At 39.2% G+C, this 21,058-nt stretch overlaps 1 protein-coding gene and 1 pseudogene across 2 annotated transcripts; one reads left to right on the forward strand and one right to left on the reverse strand.

The window, feature by feature from the left end:
• Nucleotides 1-1,129: 1,129 nt before the first annotated feature.
• LOC143600518 (receptor-like kinase TMK4 pseudogene) lies at nucleotides 1,130-4,410 on the reverse strand (annotated as a pseudogene). The gene is made up of 2 exons (XR_013147486.1): nucleotides 2,117-4,410; nucleotides 1,130-2,032 (listed from the first exon to the last, which is right to left on the reverse strand). The product of XR_013147486.1 is annotated as a receptor-like kinase TMK4 pseudogene (transcript).
• A 7,016-nt stretch (nucleotides 4,411-11,426) lies between these two features.
• On the forward strand, nucleotides 11,427-13,925 carry LOC143600520 (pentatricopeptide repeat-containing protein At4g14190, chloroplastic-like). Its single transcript, XM_077078186.1, has 2 exons — nucleotides 11,427-11,784; nucleotides 12,087-13,925. Exons 1-2 carry the CDS (start codon nucleotides 11,446-11,448, stop codon nucleotides 13,206-13,208), a joined length of 1,461 nt encoding a protein of 486 aa, XP_076934301.1. The 5' UTR covers nucleotides 11,427-11,445; the 3' UTR covers nucleotides 13,209-13,925.
• Nucleotides 13,926-21,058: the final 7,133 nt, after the last annotated feature.

Below are 21,058 nucleotides of genomic sequence, written 5' to 3' on the forward strand. Positions count from 1 at the left end.
TTAAATTGAACCTACCTATATTCAACTCTATCTTAAACTAATAAATTGAACAAACAAGCATTTCAAGAGTGCAAAATTGATGTTTTGGATACTATAAACCAGTCAATACACGAAACTAACTAGAAATTTATTTAACCAAACAAAACTTTGTACAACTTCAGTTTCTGATAACTTAAGTGTTCTGTTTAATACAATAAACCATACATAGTCGTAGCTAAACTTTAACTAGTAAAAATAAAATTTCATTAAAGTATGAAAAAACTGGTCATGTGGATAATTTACTCTTAGTGGTAGTATGAATAAATAGTATACCAAAACTGACTTGGATCACTTTGATTCTTTTTTTATACAAAGAAGAAAATGTGTTTAATATTTTATTAACAATTAATACTTATATTTATGTCATTATCGTTGAGATTTCAGTAATTAAAGAAACTAATCAACCATAAGTTATAACTAGGATGGGTCGCTGTCACAGCAGACACCAGTTCATGTGTGTAAAGTCGTACCCATCAATACCAACCAAACCCATGTGCAAAGCTTTCTTTTTCCCACATTAAAAAACAACATTTTTATAAAATTGACAACTGAGATGTCATCTACCCAACATGTTTTTATTCCACCAAATACTTCCTTTCTTATCTTTCCACTCCATTGCCAGCTTATATTTGACCCCACAACCTTATTTCCATTTTTATGATAACAAGATAATACTAATAAATTTTCATGTTTGAAAGCTTTGATTATTGTTCTAAAAATCATTCATTTTTTTGTTGTAGTTAAATGATGAATACCATGTAACAAAGGTCAAATGTTTTATGTTTAGATCTAGTTTTTAGATTCTTGACTGAACCCTTTAAAGGCCATCTGTCTGATTAACTTAATCTCGCTAATACTTTAAAAACACGATCTTAAACACCCTTCAAAAGTAATCTTGAATGAAGAAGGCATAAAACAAGAAATGTGTATATCAAGAACAAAAAAATTTGACAACTCAAGATACCAAGTAAAGAAAGCAAATTTAATTATCTTTTTAATCCCTTAAAAGTCACATGTCCGTATAAGTACATGATCCCGTTAATATTTAAAAAAAACGCGATCCCAAACACCCTCCAAAAGTAATCCCAAACAAGAAATGTGCAAATATTAAGAACAAAAAAGAATGAAAAAAAATTAAGAAACCATGTAAAGATTTCAAAATTTAACTCTCTTTTCAAGTATAATGAAGAAAATTCAAGAAACCATGTAAGGATTACAAATTTAACTATCTTTCTAACATGTATATAATAAAGAAAATCCAAGAAACCATGTGAAGATTAAAACTTAACTATCTTTCCAAACATGTATTTATATATATATATATCTTGCAATCAAAAATATTTAAAGAATCCAGCCAACAAACAATATAAAGATCATTACTATGAATAATGTAGCTTCTAAAGTCAAAAAGAATGAACAAATTAAATAAACTGAGTAACTTTACATATTCATTCTCATCAAAACTTGACCTTTTTTAGCTACCTGCAATCCGTTGACCCGAACGTATCCGCAAGTCCAGACGGCTTAGATGGAATACTCGACTGCGTTTCACCAAACGAATCATCAAACATTCTTGAAGTACCTTCATCCGCCTGCCATCGTTGAAGAACTTGAGGAAGACTCATATGAAGATCAATACCATAACTATCTTCCTCTTCAGATTGTGAAGGTTTCCATTGTTGTACTAGCGGGCCCAACACGTTAACTGCATGACCCATGTCGGGCCTCTGATATGGCTCGCGTGCAGTACAGTGGCCCGCTAACTCAGCAACTTTGTATATGCTTTCTAGTGTTTCTTCGTCCTCAGTGTCGAGCGTTTGGTCTATAGCTTTTATTATGTTTTCTTTGGATACAAGAACCCGTCGAAACCATGTCACCAAATGACTTTTGTCATCTGGCATCGTGTCGTCTAGGGCTTTTCGGCCTGTTACCAGTTCCATTAATACGACTCCAAACGCGTACACATCCACTTTTGTAGTCACTCTTCCGGTAGCTGCATAAAACCCGAGGTTATCATTTAGCAAATAATCATAATCAAATAGTTAATAGTAACAAAGAAACTGTATATTATTCTTACCAGCATATTCGGGTGCGAGATAACCAAAAGTTCCAGCTATCCGCGTCTCGAGAGACTGCTTGCCATCAGGGGCGTTTTTGACCAAACCAAAATCTGCAACTTTGGCCCGCATATCATCACCGAGTAGAATATTAGACGGTTTTAAATCTCGATGAATAAAACTTGACTGTGCCAAACTATGCAAATACTCGACCCCCCTCCCGACATCTAAGGCGATTGACACTCGTTGTTTCCAGCTAAGCGGGTCGGTTTTATATTCCCGCCAGTCAAACAAGTGTTGACTTAATGTTCCTTGTGGCATGTACTCGTATACTAAAAGTCGTTCGTTACCGTTAATACAGTATCCGAGTAGAGCCACAAGATGTCTATGTCTAACTTTAGTTAAAACCGCAATTTCGGCTTGAAATTCTTTTAACCCTTTTGTTCCCATTATACCCGATTCCATTCTTTTGACTGCTATTTTGGTCCCGTCGTGTAATTCCCCCTTGTAAACAACCCCAAATCCGCCTCTTCCTAAAACATTTTCATCACTGAAATTGTCGGTCACTTGTTGAAGAAGTTGAATAGAAATGACCACATTACCCCCTTCAAAAACCGACATTTCGGTATGATCACCGCTGCTTTGACTCTGCAACTCGCTAACAACGTTTTGAGCATTCGAACCACCACCCATTACACTCGCTTTAACCATTTCCTTACCATGTTCCGGATCTTCAACTTTCCCGGGCTTTTGGTTCTTCTTTTTAATATAACATTTGTAACTCACAAACAATATAATCACAACAAAAACGACAACACAGACGGCAATCCCGACAATCGTCCCCGTTGAAACCGAACCCCCTTTTCCCGTCCCACTTGAACTACTCCCACCAGTGTTGCCAGAACCCGACCCGGACCCTGGTGTCCCACCAGACACGTTTTGACCCAACAAAACATTACCAGTATGCGTAAACTTAACCCGTGGTGGGAACACAGGTACCGGGCCAGAAAGATTATTATTTGACACATCAAGAAGCTGCAAATCCGGTAACGAAGTCAAACTCTCCGGAATCGACCCAACCAAATTATTATCATCCAACGACAAACTCCTCAACGAAGTCAAATTCGCAAAAGCAGGCGAAATCACACCCGAAAACCCCTGTCTCCCCAAACTCACACTAGTCACATTCTTCCCAGAAGAATCACAACTAACAAAAACCCACTCCTTGCACGCATCATTCCCTTTCCAGGACTGCGCCAACGACATCGGGTACCCAACCGCCCCAGCAACCTCAAGCAACGCCGTCACTTGCGGGTCACACGGTCCAGGAACCGACAAACAAAAACTATTCGTATCCAACCCCAATTCAATATGCACCCCAGTCTTAAACACAGGCAACGGACCCTGCAACTTATTATTCTGCAAAGTAACATTAACCAAGCTAGGAAGCCCCATCAACGAGTCAGGTACCAAACCCGTTAACTGATTATCCCTAAGTTGCAAATCGAACAAAACCGTGCAATTCGTAAGGTCCGGGATCGCCCCAGTAAACGAATTCGCTTGTAACCAAACCTGACTAAGTTGACTCATTGAACCAATAACCTCAAGCAAACCCGAAAGCCCTTGTAACTGGTTATTAAGCCATAGATTTTGTATCTGTGAGTCTGCGAAAGATGACGGTAACGACCCGGTTAAGTTATTATACGATAGCCTAAGGTTTTGTAAAGAACGTAAGGTGTGAAAGATATCCGGAATTGAACCGATAAGGTTGGCATTGCTAGCTTCAAAGTTTTGTAAGTTGGTGCTTTGGGATAACGAGTCTGGCAACACCCATGTGGAAAGATGTTGATTTTGAGAGATGCTGAAGGACTGTAAATTATTAAGACCTGTAAAGAAGTCGGGCTGGATCGACGTGAAGTTGTTGGTGTCGAGAGTAACTGTTTGGAGTAGAGTGAGGTTGGCTAGTGATGGGATGCTGCCGGTGATGGAGTTACGTTGGAGTGATAAGGTTTGGAGTTGTGTGAGTTGGTTGAGAGATGGTGGTAAGGTGCCGGTTAATGATTTGGACTGGAGGTTGATGGTGGTGACACGGTTGGAGTTGTCGCATCTGATGCCTTCCCATTTGCAGAAGGTGGTGGTGGTGGTCCAGGACGGTGGGGTGTTGGAGAGGGTGGTGGAGAGAGAGGTTATGACGGCGGAGTCGTCGGCGGTGGTGGTGGAGAGGATGAGGGTGAGGAGGAGGAAGGTGGTGGTGGTGGTGGTGGTGGTTAAGTGATGGCCGGAGTAGTGAAGGAACATAGTTGTTGGTGGTGATGGTGGTGACGGTTGGGAGAAATACGGTGGCGTTGGTATTGGTTGGAAGCGGCGGTTTGTAAGGGAAAAAGGAAATAGAAATAGCGCGTTTGGTGGTTAGATTTTAGCATTTAATGGTGTGGTGTACTTTTGGGAAAGCCCTTTAAGTTGTAGGGTTTTGATTGGATTGGACCAATTACATTCTTTGACATGAGCGGGGTTGTAAAAGGGTTAGGCTAAATGTACCCCTGGTTGCTTGTCATACTTCCATTGAAAAAACTAACTTTCATATTAACTCTTGAAATCATATAATTACCAAATTAACACAAAAGTAAGGATTTAATATTATATTTTTTACAAGTTGCGTTTTCTTTTATGATTTCGAGTTTAGGGTTTCGGTTTTAGGGTTTAGGGTTCGGTTTCGGGTTTCGGTTTTAGGGTCTAAGGTTTAATTGGACCAATTACATTGTTTGACATGAGCGGGGTTGTAAAAGGGTTAGGCTAAATGTACCCCTGGTTGCTTGTCATACTTCCATTGAAAAAACTAACTTTCATATTAACTCTTGAAATCATATAATTACCAAATTAACACAAAAGTAAGAATTTAATATTATATTTTTTACAAGTTGCGTTTTCTTTTATGATTTCGAGTTTAGGGTTTCGGTTTTAGGGTTTAGGGTTCGGTTTCGGGTTTCGGTTTTAGGGTCTAAGGTTTAATTGGACCAATTACATTGTTTGACATGAGCGGGGTTGTAAAAGGGTTAGGCTAAATGTACCCCTGGTTGCTTGTCATACTTCCATTGAAAAAACTAACTTTCATATTAACTCTTGAAATCATATAATTACCAAATTAACACAAAAGTAAGGATTTAATATTATATTTTTTACAAGTTGCGTTTTCTTTTATGATTTCGAGTTTCGGTTTTAGGGTTTAGGGTTCGGTTTCGGGTTTCGGTTTTAGGGTCTAAGGTTTAATTGGACCAATTACATTGTTTGACATGAGCGGGGTTGTAAAAGGGTTAGGCTAAATGTACCCCTGGTTGCTTGTCATACTTCCATTGAAAAAACTAACTTTCATATTAACTCTTGAAATCATATAATTACCAAATTAACACAAAGTAAGGATTTAATATTATATTTTTTACAAGTTGCGTTTTCTTTTATGATTTCGAGTTTAGGGTTTCGGTTTTAGGGTTTAGGGTTCGGTTTCGGGTTTCGGGTTTCGGTTTTAGGGTCTAAGGTTTAATTGGACCAATTACATTGTTTGACATGAGCGGGGTTGTAAAAGGGTTAGGCTAAATGTACCCCTGGTTGCTTGTCATACTTCCATTGAAAAAACTAACTTTCATATTAACTCTTAAAATCATATAATTACCAAATTAACACAAAAGTAAGGATTTAATATTATATTTTTTACAAGTTGCGTTTTCTTTTATGATTTCGAGTTTAGGGTTTCGGTTTTAGGGTTTAGGGTTCGGTTTCGGGTTTCGGTTTTAGGGTCTAAGGTTTAGGGTTTGGGTTTATGGTTTAGGGTTCGGTTTCGGGTTTCGGGTTTCGGGTTTTGGGTTTTTAGTTTATTTTGTAAAATATAAAGTGGTAAAATAAGGATATTATAAATATATATACTATTAAATTTAAAAAAAAGATATTATAAATATTTATAATATTATTAAAAATATTAATATTAAAAAAAATTAATAGTAATACTTGATAGTTTTTAGTTTGATATATGTAGTGGAGGTTGTCAAATGAAAGTAATGTTGTAGGTAGAGGTGTTCAAAAAAACCGGTTATAGAACCGGTTTGGTCGGTTTAACCGAAAACCGGTTAATAGAAAAACCGGTTATTAAAAGACCGGTTAGACCAGTTATTGAACCGCCGGTTAGTACTTCGGTTACTCATTCGTGGACAAAAACCGGTTATTGAACCGGTTAGTAAAAAAACCGGTTAAATTTAAAAACCGGTTAACCTAAAAACCGGTTAACCGGTTAACGGTCAAAAACCGGTTAACCTTAACCGGTTTTTAGGTTAACCGGTTTTTAACCGTTATAAAACGGCCATATGACCGTTTGGGTCCTTTTTTGCCCGTTTTTTCTTGATTTCTAGCCGTTTTTTTAACATTTTACCCCCACAAACAACTATATATAGTTTAGGTTGGGTAGGTTAGCTCACACTCGATTATACAACTCTACTAGCTCTAAACGTTTATTTCATACGCGATTATTTTGTTATCTCACACTCAATTTATACCACATTACCACTCCATAGGCTCTTATTTCGTAGTCGTTTATTTCATACTCGTACTCGTTTATTTCATACTCGATTATACGCTCTTATTATCATGGCCTCCCAAAGTGCTGCTTCATCCGTCAACATGGGTGCCTCGAACACAGACATAACGGTCGTTCGGATCATCCCCACGAAACGAAACCAAGATGTGTGGCAACATTTCGACCTATGCGAACTGTCTAACGGTCGCCAAAAAGCTCGATGCAAGCACTGTTTGAAGTTCTATGCCAAAGATGCAAACTCCACTTTAAAAGCGCATATACAACAGCGCTTTTGCAAGGCCTTGAAGGACGAAGCGGGAAGTAGTTCGCAGCCGGAGATGACGAATCAAGGAGGGGTGTTTACGTACGATGTTGAAGCGGTACGTCAACAGTTTTCAAACTTTGTGATTCAACAAACACTTCCTTTCAACCACTTCGACAACCCTCAATTCACGGAGATGATGCAAAACTATGTTCAACCACGCTACCAACACGTAAGTCGTTCGACCCTTAGAAGAGATTGTCTTAAAGCATGGAAAAACGCTAAATCCGAACTAATTTCATACTTTTCAAACTTACAAACTGGTGTAAACTTAACAACGGATGTTTGGTTGGTACCTCATGGTTCGCCCGACTCATACATTTGTGTGACGGCTCATTGGGTTGACCCCGAGTCGTGGCAAATGATGAAACGAACCGTTGCGTTTCAATTGTTTGATTACCCGCACACGGGTAGAAATATTTTTCAAATCTTGGATAAAGTCATTCGACAATACAAAATTGAAGATAAAATCTTTTCAATTTCGTTTGATAACGCGTCCAACAATACGGCCGCGGTTGGCCATTTAAAATTAAAGTATAAACCTATTTGTGATGGAGCGTTTTTTCATAGCCGATGCATTGCACATATTATCAACTTGGCCGTGCAAGATGGGTTAAACGTGATCGAAACGCAAAGAAACAGTTTTAAAAGAATGTTACGAGATGTTTTTAGCAACAATAAAACATTTTCAAGATACAAAAAATTTTGTGTAGAAGCTAATTGTCAATGGTTGGGGCCAAATTGGGATTGTCCAACAAGATGGAACTCGACTTGTAATATGTTTGAGAAAGCCATCCAACAAAAAGAATCATTAATTGCGTTTCATCAAATTTTGTCAAGTAGGGGTAAATGTGCACCATATGATCCTAGAAACTGGTTATTGATTGAGATCGTTACGGAGGTCCTTCAAATTTTTAAATCTTGCACAACTAGTTTATCCGGAGTTTACTATCCAACAAGCCCCATTGCTTTACCAAAAATTGCTGTCATGTGCACAAAGTTGAGTGAACTTGATTGTAGGGGTGCACCTTATTTTGATATGGGTGTAAAAATGAAAGAAAAATTTAGAAAATATTTTCAACAACTACCCGCTGTTTTGACATGTGCTGCTGCGTTAAACCCTTGCATCAATGTTGGTGGTGTTGAAGCTTTAATAGAAAAAATTTGTGATGAGCTTGGGTTAAACGACGATCAAAACCCCTATTATAGCCAAACTTTAAAGAATGCTTTCAACACCACCTTGTCAAACATGTATGATGTCTACCTTACAAAATACGGGTCGTCTTCCCAAATTCATGACTCGTTAAGAGCTGTTGCCCAATCCCAATCCCAAACCGACCTTGAAATGGGGATGTACTACATGATTTGGGAAGACGCCGGTAAACGTCAAAGGGTAAACACCCCAAGCAGTGAACTTGGAAGGTATGGTGGTACCAACTTTGTGAAACACATGACTCCGGATGAATTTAGAAGTCTTGATTTGCTGGCTTGGTGGAGAGGTAAGGAGGATGAGTTTCCGATCCTCGCTGCCATAGCCAAAGATTTACTAACGGTCCAAGCTTCCACGGTAGCTTCGGAGTCTGCTTTTTCTGTTTCTGGCAGGGTTATATCGATTAGGAGGACTCGACTCACTGCACCAGCTATAGAGATGTCGATTTGCTACAAGGATTACTTAGACTCTTTAGATAGGGCACAACATCAACGCTCACTCGATGGGGAAATGGAGTATGAAGCGGGCTTGTATGAAGACGAGGTCAATGAAGGACACACTCAACCAATGACCGATGAAGAAGCCGCGTACGACGATTACCTAAGAAATAGCTCGGGATCGGGTAGCGAAGAAAATTAGTTAAAGAAACAACAAACATGGAGGCAAATCATGAGTAAGAAACAGCAAGTTGTTCATGTAATCGTGTCTAAGCATTCTTTTTCCTAATATGTGCTCTTATTTACTTGTTGATTTGGATTTTTCTAATTTAGTTAAAGAAACAGCAAACATGGAGGCAAATCATGAACAAACTGCGATTGGGAACAACAGGAGCATCTGCTAGTTCACGATTTAATGTTTGTATTTTTGAGTTAAATCATGAACAACAGTTCTTGGCAGAGATTTCTTCAGTGTTAATGATTTAATGTTTGTATTTTTGAGTTACGAATATGCGATAACGATTTAATGTTTGTATTTTTAATGTAAAAACTATAAATGAAAGTTATGTGTTTTTAATCTTTGGTTTGTTGAAAACACATTCACCAACACACACTCATACTCATCTTCCAAGCAAAGAACCCTAACAACGAAAGCAAAGAATGGCTTCGGTCAGTTCGTTTTGCCTTGTAGTTACCGGTTTGCCTTGTAGTTACCGGTTTGTTTATACTGTGAAAAAATAATGGTCTTCATTAAGTACAAAATATAAAAAACAAATATTCGTATTTGAAACCGCGAAATTTAAAAAAAAAAAAAAACCGGTTAATAAAAAAAACCGGTTAATAAAAAAACCGGTTTATTAACCGGTCCTAACCGGTTAGACCGGTTAGGGTTTTGACAGAAAAAACCGGTTATTAACCGGTCCGGTTATTAACCGAACCGGTTTTTTTCCGGGCCAAAAAAAACCGGTCCGGTTAATAACCGAACCGGTTTTTTTAAAAAAACCGGTTTGTGCACCTCTAGTTGTAGGGACTAATATGTATATAAATAATATCAAGAGCTAATTGTAATTTATGTAATAAGTTCAGAGGGGGTATATTTAGTAAAAATGGAGTAAGGGGGGTACGTTTAGAGCACCCTTGTAAAATTGTTAGTAAGGTAGTGAAGTGGGGACTAGCAATTAATCGAGATTAATCATATCGAAATTTAATGTATAAGTTTTAGTTATATACATACACGCACATATTTTCATATATAATTTTTTAGTTTTATACGTGCACAAACACGTTTTGACCGGAAGTTGGCTGAAATCTCGTTGGAAACCGCTTATTCTAGCTAGAATCTCCTCAGAAACTGCTGATGTTAGACGGAATCTCGTTAGAAACCACTGATTTTGGCCACAACCTCATCAGAAACAACCAATTAAGTCTGATTAATCCTGATTTTGGCTGGATTTGATTGTTGAACGATTAATTAGATTATTAGCCCAAAATTAATCAGTGAGGTGTGGACTAACGATTAATCGGGGATTAATTAGCGCCTAGTCGAGATTTTTGTAACAATAGACGTAAGGATGAGCGTTCTTTATACCGGTACCGAATTGGTACCGTCGGTATTGAATCGGTACCTAGTTTTGAGTTTTCGGTATGGTATCGGTATTTTACTAATTTTGTATTAAATATAGATACCAAAAATTTGTGATTTTCGATACTAGTATTTTCGGTACTAGTACGGTACCGATCTCATCATTAGTTTGACGGGTTAGTTTAGAACTTATAACAAAAGAGTTTTGGAATTTTATAGTGATTCTAAGCATTTATGGTTTTTAAGTTAACTTTATTTAGAAGGTTAAAATTGTTAGGGTCGTATAGTGGTTAACAGGTTAGGTTAGAACGAATAAAATTCTATGGAAGTTTTTATCTTAGGACTGGCTCAGGAGAAACAAGGTCAATGTTTAGTTTTCAATATTCATAAATAAATATACGTGGAAGTCTTCACCATATGTTTTTAACAATTGAAGGAAAAAAATTTCAGTGGTTTTTTTTTTTTTTTTTGTGTTAGAAAGGATTGTAAACAGAGAAGACGGGGAAGTTTTTATCTTAGGACTGGCTCAGGAGAAACAAGGTCAATGTTTAGTTTTCAATTTTCATAGATAAATATACGTGGAAGTCTTCACCATATGTTTCTAACAATTGAAGGAAATAAAAAATTCAGTGGTTTTTTTTTTTTTTTTTAAAAGGATTGTAAACAGAGAAGACGGGGAAGATGAGAGATGTATTAAGTTATTAACTAGCAATTTACCTTTTTACCTCTTAATTTTACAGAAATTTAATATGTGTTTTTCTACATTAAATCTACACCTCTATTTATAAAGTATAAGAGCATTCTCATCCAACCCCCCCACTTCATGTGAGGGATGATTTATAATTTAGAGAGTGATAAAGGGTGTTATGAGTGAAGAGTTTTTATATTTTAGAAAACGTAGTGATTTTTCTGTATACTGTTTACAGTGTTTGTGAGTGAATGATAGATAAATGGTAATGATAAAGGTATAAAAGTATTATTCAATTGAAAATGAGAAAGAAAATATAGGATTTAAGGTTACGAAAGAAAATGAAAATGCTCTAAAGATTTTAAAATTTTTGTATAGCTTCACCATTCATGTCTAGCTAAACTATATTGTTTTAACCAATCCAACGCTGAGTTTGACCCTAATATACCCCCTTGAAACCATATCAAATTTATTGTTTATTTTTATAAAAAGGTAGTTAATTTAATAATCACTTACTTTCAAAATTTCAAAAATAGTTACAAAATTGCTATGGAGATACTCCTTCCTTCCATAACCATCAACAATAAACACTTCCTCTGCAAAACCCTAATTATCACCAAACCCATTACCAGAAACCAATCACCCACAAAACCCCAATTCTCTCGTTCATACAAACCATTAAAAACCTTCTCTGACAAACAAAAAACAGTCCAATTTGATGATCTCAATCAAAATTGGCACCTCAAAAGGACTCTGTTCGAGAAGCTCAACCATAAAGACTCAGACCCAGTTCGGGTTCGCGAAGCCGATGGCGATTGGACCAAAGAACTCTTCTGGGCTGTTGTTGGATTCCTCAATCAAACCTCCAGATCAAATCAAGTACTCAAGGTGAATCTTGCTTTCTTTGATTGTTAAATTGTTAAATTATTCATAAAGTGAACTCATTTGGGAAGATTGAGGTGTAAGTTGTGAGTTGTTTATGTTTTGTAATGTTGCAAATGTTGCACACCAGGTGTTTGATAAATGGTCTAGTAGAGATGAATATCACGTTAGGTGGATTTCGATATCTTTGATTGGTACTTTTTGAATATTATGTTTTAAATGAATCAAAAAGGGAATCAGTTTGGGAAAATTGAGGTGTAAATTGTGAATTTTTCATGTTTTGTAATGTTGAACATGTTGCACGCCAGGTGTTCGATAAATGGTCGAGCAGAGACGAATCGCGGGTTAATGTGTTTAATTACGAGAGAATTGTAAGGTTATTGGTTGATGAAGGACTAGTTGATGTTGCAGTGTTGGCTTTAAAAGATATGAAGAACATTCATGGTATGCAACCGTCTTCCGAGATTTACTGTTCGGTTATTCGTGGGTTTATTGAAAAGGGTAGATTTGAAGATGCGTTGTTTCATCTTAAGGTGATGGAAGATAACGAAATGAAGCCGCATACGTCGATTTATAATGGGTTAATCAAATCTTATGCGAAGAATGGTTTGTATGATGAGATGGCAAAATGTGTGAAGAGAATGGAATCGAACAGATGTTTTCCTGATCAGTCGACTTATAATTTGCTAATTAAAGAGTTTTCGCTAGCGGGATTGATTAAGATGATGGAAAGAACGTACAGGATTGTGGTCTCAAAAAAGATGGATCTTGAAGGTTCTACCGTGGTGGCAATGCTCGAGGCGTATGCAAATTTTGGAGATTTGGAGAAGATGGAGAAGGTTTATAGAACGGTTTTGAGGTTGAAACCGAGAGTTTACTTGAAAGATGATTTGGTTCATAAAGTGGCTTGTGTTTATATAGAAAACTACATGTTTTCTAAGTTAGATGATATGGGTATCAATCTTTATTCAAGAACCGGGAACAGTAACATTGTTTGGTGTTTAAGAATGCTTTCTCATGCCTGTCTTTTGAGCCGAATGGGAATGCAGTCTATTGTGCGTGAAATGGACTACAAGAAAGTTAAATGGAGTGTGACGATTGCAAACACAATGTTATTTGCATATGCAAAAATGAAGGATTTTAGACACTTCAAAGGTGTGATCTTGGAAATGGCAGCTCGAGATGTGAAACCCGACATTGTTACTTGTGGGATTTTGTATGATGCGCGTGGGTTTGATGAGTTGGATTATTGGAGAAAGAGGGGATTTTTTAGGGATGTTGTGGAGTTAAAAACTGACCCTTTGGCTCTTGTTGCTTTCGGAAAGGGGGGTTTTTTAAAGATTGTTGAAGAAGTTGACCATACAAAGAATCAAGTTTGGAGTTATGAGCATCTTATTGATTTGGTTAGGCTGCATCGACAATGCATATGATGTCTCCTCGGGTAGATTAAGTGAATATTTTCCTCTGCTAGCTTGACTACGGGTGTCGACGAGTCAGGCCGGGTTCGAGTCTGACTAAGCTCGAGTTCAGTTCATTCAACTAAGAGAGTGGCTCGACTCTCGAGCTCAGCTTGTTTCAAGTTTGTTGTGTCTAATGTTAGAGGTCGGCTTGTTTCAAGTTTGTGTCTAAAGCTCGAGCTTGGCTTGTTTATTACGTAATTGTTTTCATTTGTATATATTGTTATGTTTTATATATTTATATAATTTTAGCCTTGTCATTTATATGTTTTCAGTAGAAATGCAGATGAAACTGCTAACAAATACTAAAGTTCTGACTTATGATTCAACCTTCATTAATATAATAATATTCATTTCACTCACTTCAACATTGCTTGATGTGGCATCCATATGGGCTGGCTAGATTCATATTTTGGTATAGTTATTTTAGTATTTTATATGGCATGAGAATAGCTCAATGGAGAAACTTGTGTTACCAGAATCAGCCATCTTCGCAACTAACTTGGCTGTATACGCCTTACGCATGCTTCACATCAGCCACTTGGACACTTGATTGGGGAGTACACCACTTTACTACCAGGATGTCTCTTGATATAAATAATTAAATACTCTAACCAATCTTGTCAAACGAAGTAGAGTAAATTACGGTTTTCTTCCTTTTGGTTTGGCCAAGTTCTCGGTTTTGTGGTTCTGTTTTTTGTCATTTCAGTCCACAAGACCAGTTAACTATATCAAGGATCACCTTAAGGAAATAACCATGAAAATTCAACAACCTAAATAACAAATACTATAATGATTGCTAATAAGATTCTTATGCATGTTGATGGAGATCCAAACATATCTATAACTATATTATATATAAAACATGATTTAGGGATCTCTTAATTTTTAAGAGATACCAAAATCCTTGTTTTATGTACAACACATGAAGAATCCAAAATATATAATTTAGGGGTAATTAAGTCTTTTACTTACAAGTTTTACATAAGCTGTATTTTTTTCTTTTTTATTAATTTAAAGAATAGTTACACATACACCCTTAATTCAAAACAACTACCTCACGACTTCTTCTCGGCCATAAATTTTTACACGTTAATATTATTTTTTTAAATACTCCATAAAAATAAGATTTTATTCTCTTTAACTTGAGTATGATATTGCTATATTTTTATAGTTTTAAAAATTTAACTGGTTATGTGATTACCAGTTAGTATCATGTCGAGTCAAACGAGCTCAGATAATGTGTAAAACTGGTTTAGGGTCGAAACAAATTGATACAAAAAAGGTTAACTTAGTTTGGGTTAGAATGGTGTCGAGCTGGAACGGATTTTGGGGCATAAGCAGGTTGATCTAAAAATGTATTTATTTTTAAATTATTGTATATTTAAGCTTTGTTTCTTGATTTTCTCCACTGGTTACGTGGATGCCATTGTTTACATGTGTGACATCTGCCCCGATCCGACCCGACCCAGGTACCCGTTTCTCTGACCCGATCTCTTTCTTTTATGATTTAGTATTTATTTATACTTATATTTTACTTTTAATAATAATAATGTACTTTTCCTTCCCGCCTCTTTCTCTCTATTTCTTTCCGCCGTCCCTCTCCTCCTCTCTTTCCGCCTTCTTTTCCCTCTGGACGCCGTCCCGCCCTTAAGCCTTGTTTCCCTCCTTTTCTTCTAACTCTTTGCTTGTCCTTTGTTCCTTCCCGCCTAAGGTTGTCTGCGCAGCTCCACGCGCCAGACCCCTTACAAGGAATCCTGCGTGAAGACCACCTGTTTCAGCGATTCGCGAGACGAACTCTTCTCGCAGCGCGCTAAGGATTTGTAATTCTTCTCGCAGCGCGCTAAGAACGGTAGTTCTTCCCGCGACGCGCTAAGGATTTGTAGTTCTTCTCGCAGCGCGCTAAGAATCGTAGTTCATCCCTCGACGCGCGAAGAATTATAGTTCTTCCCGCGGCGCGCTAGGAATTTTAGTTCCTCCCGCGGCGCGCTAAGAAATGTGATCCTTCCCGCGGCACGCTTAGAAATGTAGTTCTTCCCGCGACGCGTTAAGGTTGGTTCTGTCTGCCTTCGCGCTCGCGCACTTTTGCCTTCGCGCTCCAGCCTTCTCGCGCTATGTCTTGAGTCTTTTCTTCCGTTTAATCTAGCCGTTGCTTTTGTGTTGTCTTATCTTTTGAGCTGTTGACCTAATCTGCTTTATGTCTGAAAAGTTACTTTCGGCGCAGCATGCGCACCAACCCCATTGGTTGGCAGATAAAGTGACTGACATAATCTTTTGAGATCTGCTTTTGCCATGCTTGACCAGTACCTTTTTCTGACCCGCCCATGCCTTTTTACTGTTCTCTGTCAGCCTTTTTCTCTTTTTCCCTGCTGCCATATCTTTTGATATCTTTTGCTTTTGGAATCTTTTGCTTTTTGAGATCTTTTCCCCTTTTCTAGGGATTTTGTTCCCTAGGGTTTCTCTATAAATAATAGTATTATTTTTCCTAACACTACACACACAAACACTTAATCTCTCATGTTCTCCTTGCTCTCTCTGCCGCCTCCCTCTCTGCCTCCGTCTTCCTCCCTGTTCTGTCCTGCTTTTCCGGTAATATATATATTATATATAATAACTTACTTATTAATTATGCTAACTAATATCAAGACTTAAAACAAATCATTAAAACAATAATCTTATTTATAGGTTAACTTGTGCTTGTTTAAAGTTGGTTCTTGCTTTATCTTACACCGCACCGTTTATCAAGTGAGTAATCTCGTACCTAATCCCTTTTTATTTTTAATGTTTTGGGATGTTCATGTGTTCGTACAAACTTAGAGTCTTAAACTTGTTTATGAACTTTAGTCGCGCAGTATCCCATGTGTTGAGGACGTTTACTTGGCTGTTTATTTGTATGTGTGTATCATTAACCGCTTTGTTCGGCCTATTCCGAAGTTTTCATGGATCCATTAGATGAACACGGGAGACCTATCGTTTACGGTTTTCTTTGTTTACACTTGCACAGATGTTTTCTCGTTTTTGTGCTCAATTGGGAGCACGGATTGAACTATGAACTATGAGCTATGATCTATCTAGGCTTGATCACAATCTGATTGCACCCTTGTTAAACACCAGACATACACGTGTTGCGCGCAGATTTATTGTTATCTATGTATTGTATTAAACTTGATTTCTCACCAACACGCAAGTGTTTGACGTTTATTTTAACACATGTTCAGGTTTGCAGTAGCTGTTTTGGAGCTTGTGGACACATAGGACGTTTTTACTTTTGGACCTAGATTAAAATGTATCAAGACAAGTTATTGCTGTTCGAATATTTTGATTTATAATATATTGATTTATGTTGGTTTATTTATATCTTATGTATACGTTGCGCATGCGTGAATGAATATATTTATTAAATATTGACACCCAATAGTGTCACGAGTAATGAAACAATATGTGGCGCCCCGATGTATAATCCGCCTTTGGTCGGGGTGTTACAGATTGGTATCAGAGCTCGTTGACTTTAGGATAGGTGGTTAGACGTAACGGCCTAGAATACCTAAGAGTCCCTTCTCGCGCATGAGAGAAATCTCATGTTTGCGCGCTTATTGTTAATTACTCGTTGTTTATAAATATGCTCGCACTTGCGCAGTATATGATTTTATGTTTTATTTCGCGATATTTCGATTTTTATTGATTTTACTTACATGTTCGTTTGTTGGATTTGAAAATCCGAAAAGTCATGGTGATACATGAATAGTTGGTTTTCAATTTCCATTTACGATTATGTTCTGAGGTTGGAGACTTGAAAAGTCATGGTGATACATGAATTGTCGACCTCCAATACTCATTTTCTTGTATATTTTGTATTGAAGATTGAAAAGTCATGGTGATACATGAATCGTCAATCCCCAATACTCGTTTGCTCGTATATTTTAAATTGGGAATTCAGAAAGTCATGGTGATACATGAATTGTCGATTCTTGATTCGAGTTTGTTACCTTTATTAAGTCTGCATTTAGGGTCATTTATTTTACTTTAACTTTTAACAGTAACTGACTCCGCGAAACCAAGCTTTATAAGATTAAACTTTGTGCTAAAACCAAGATATTAACTAAAATTAAAACTTTTATAGAATGCCTCCGCTATCTCGCCGATTCCAGAGAAGAGAAGCGTCGCGCATGCGTAGACAGCAACGTTCCCAGGAAATGGCCGCCGCAATAGCCCAAGCTTTGAGCCAAAACAATACCAACACCTCTGGTTACAACATTAAATCCTTCAACGCGGGTAACCCTCCGAAGTTCACAGGTCTTGAAGGAGCCACCGTGATGCTCCAATGGCTCGAGAAGATTGAAAACACTTTCCTCCACACCCAATGCCCCTCAGACAGAAGAACCCTGTATGCTTCCAGTGTCCTGGAATCTAGAGCGCTTACATGGTGGAATGGAGTAGCTCATGCGCGTGGCGCAGAGGCTGCTTCTAGCATGACATGGGAGGAATTCAAGGAAATTCTGACGCGAGAATTCTGCCCTCCCAACGAAATTAAGCGCCTAGAGGAGGAATTCTGGAACTTGAAGCAATACAGCGGTGAAGCGCGCGAGTACGCGACGCGCTTCCACGAGCTAAGCTTACTGGTCCCTCACCTTGTTACCCCTTCCCGCCGAGCCATAGAGAAATTCCTTGGGGGTCTCCCCATGGAAATTCAAGATTCTGTATGGGCCAGAAACCCAGTAACCCTCTCTGACGCCATCGAGTTGGCCGCTGTGCTCAGCGACAACCATGTCAGAGCAGGAACCCTGTTCCTGCGGGGAGCTGAGAAGACCAAACCCACCAAAACTGTCTCTGAACCCGCAGCAACCAAACCAGAACCCTCAAACCATAACCAGAAACGTAGGCGCAGACAAGCCTATGCGCTTACCAACCCGCCCATTGTCCAGCAACCCATCTACCAACCTCCAGTTTACGCGCCTAACCCTCTGTCAGCCTACCCAACACCTCCTATAGTCCACAACTATGCCTTAACCAATCCAGCACTCCCTGCCCTGCCACCTAAGAAACCTTACACAGGAAACCAACCCTTTTGCCCAACCTGTAGACTTCACCACCCAACCCAAACCCCGTGTCGACAATGTAACCGATGTGGCCGCGTTGGTCACTCTGCCGAATACTGTAGAGTCCCTCCCGCCAACCCAATTGCGCCAACACCACCAGTCTACCCGCAGAATCCACAACCAACCTACCAAAACCCACGACCCAGGTCGTGCTATAACTGCGGTGATCCCAGTCATTTCCGGAACGCGTGCCCGAGACTACAAGTGCAAATTACGCAAGCGAATCCGGTGAACCAGATTTCAACCCAAGTGACGCGTGGACGAGCTTTTAACATAACCGCGCACCAAGCGCAAGCGAATAATGACGTAGTGAATGGTACATTTTTGCTTAACGGATTTTATGCTTCTATACTTTTTGATACTGGCGCCGATCGAAGTTTTATCTCTCGCGCCTTCGAGCAGAAGCTTGCGCGACCGCGCAGCGATTTAAAAGAAGATTTTTCAGTTGAATTGGCTAACGGTGAAACTGTTTTAATTAACTCGGTGATTAAAGATTGCACGCTTAACCTTAACGAAAACGATTTCCTGATCGACCTCATCCCCATGCCTCTTGGGAGCTTTGATGTTATTATTGGTATGGACTGGCTCTCGAATAATCGCGCCGAAGTTATTTGCGCCAAGAAGTTGATTCGCATTCCTCGAGAAAATGGTGATCTTCACATCTACGGCGAAAAACCCTCCAGTGGTCTTAAGCTTATGTCTTGCGCCGAAGCCCAAAGACTCATGCGGAAGAAGTGTGTTGCATTTCTAGCCCATGTGGTTAAACCCGATGAAGGAAAGAAGAAGCTTCGCGATATCCCTGTCGTGCGTGATTTCCCTGAAGTTTTTCCTGATGATCTTCCTGGTATCCCTCCCGCTCGTGAAGTCGAGTTCCGTATTGATCTTGTCCCTGGTGCTTCCCCCGTAGCTAAATCTCCTTATCGTCTTGCACCCGCTGAGATGCAAGAATTGGCAAGCCAACTTCAAGAGTTGACTGCTAAAGGATTCATTCGCCCTAGCTCTTCGCCCTGGGGTGCTCCGGTGTTGTTCGTTAAAAAGAAAGATGGATCGTTTCGCATGTGTATTGATTACCGCGAGTTGAACAAACTCACCATTAAGAACCGGTATCCCTTACCGCGCATTGACGACCTCTTTGATCAACTCCAAGGTGCCTCTTGTTTTTCCAAGATTGATCTCCGCTCTGGCTATCACCAGTTGCGCATCCGCGATGAAGATGTTCCGAAGACTGCTTTTCGAACTCGTTATGGCCATTTTGAATTCTTGGTCATGTCCTTCGGTTTAACCAACGCACCCGCCGTTTTCATGGATCTAATGAATCGGGTGTGTAGGCCTTTCTTGGATAAATTCGTGATTGTGTTTATCGATGACGTTCTGATTTATTCTAAGACCAAGGCCGAGCATGAGCAACATCTCCGATTGGTATTGCAAAAGCTGAGAGCCGAGCAGCTCTTTGCCAAGCTTTCCAAGTGTGAATTCTGGTCTGATGAAGTACAGTTTCTTGGCCATGTTGTGAACAAGATGGGTATTCTTGTCGACCCATCCAAAATTGAAGCAATCAAGAACTGGATTACGCCATCCTCTCCTTCTGAGATCCGCTCCTTTCTGGGCTTAGCTGGTTACTACCGGCGATTTATTTCGAACTTCTCAAAGATCGCTTTGCCTTTAACAGCTCTAACGCACAAAGGTAAACCGTATATTTGGGGCTCGAAGCAAGAAGAAGCCTTTCTGACGCTCAAGCGATTGTTGTGTGAAGCTCCTGTTCTTGCGCTACCTGAGGGTAATGAAGATTTTGTCGTGTATTGCGATGCATCCAACCAAGGTCTCGGTTGTGTTCTTATGCAACGAGGCAAGGTTATCGCTTACGCATCAAGGCAACTCAAGGTTCATGAAAAGAATTATACAACTCACGACCTCGAACTTGGTGCAGTTGTTTTTGCCTTGAAGATCTGGAGACACTACCTTTATGGTACTAAGTGTATCATTTACACTGACCATAAAAGCCTTCAGCATATCTTTGATCAAAAGGAACTTAACATGAGACAACGCCGATGGAACGAACTCATCAGCGATTACGATTGTGAGATCCGGTATCATCCTGGTAAGGCTAATGTGGTAGCCGATGCGCTCAGCCGAAAACCCTGCCAGCTTAACTGTATCTTGCCGCGCACGCAGCTTCACTTTGCGCCGATTCAAAGCAACCTTGAATCGCGTATTCGTGACGCGCAGCGCGCATCCATCAGTAATGGTAACCTTCGCGCCGAGTTAGCGTGTGGCGCGGAAGCACACTTTGTCCCTAATCTGAGTGGAATTCTCTGCTATCTTAATCGCATCTGGATTCCCTTTGATGAGAATCTTCGCGCCGATATCCTGAGAGAGGCGCATAAATCTCGGTATTCTATTCATCCCGGCGCTGATAAGATGTACAAGGATTTGCGCATTACTTATTGGTGGCCCGGTATGAAGAAGGATATTGCTGTGTTCGTAGCTAGATGCCTGACTTGTTCTAAAGTAAAAGCTGAACACCAACGCCCATCTGGTTTGCTCGAACAACCTGAAATTCCTACGTGGAAATGGGAATGTGTAGCGATGGACTTCATTACCAAGTTACCTTTGACAGCAAGCAAACATGATAGCATTTGGGTAATAGTGGATCGTTTGACTAAGTCTGCTCACTTTCTGCCCATTCGTGAAAACTACCGTGTTGAGCAACTCGCGCAGTTTTATGTC

The sequence above is a fragment of the Bidens hawaiensis genome, unplaced genomic scaffold (genome assembly GCF_021521415.1).
Source record: "Bidens hawaiensis isolate Kalapana, Puna unplaced genomic scaffold, B.hawaiensis_p1.1 tig00054209_1, whole genome shotgun sequence".
In the NCBI taxonomy this organism is placed as follows: Eukaryota; Viridiplantae; Streptophyta; class Magnoliopsida; order Asterales; family Asteraceae; genus Bidens; species Bidens hawaiensis.

Bases quoted from the DNA above. Each gene is read 5' to 3' on its own strand.
- LOC143600520 (XM_077078186.1), top strand. From the start codon at position 11,446: ATGGAGATACTCCTTCCTTCCATAACCATCAACAATAAACACTTCCTC. The intron at 11,785-12,086 runs GTGAATCTTGCT...GTTGCACGCCAG, and splicing joins GATCAAATCAAGTACTCAAG to GTGTTCGATAAATGGTCGAG.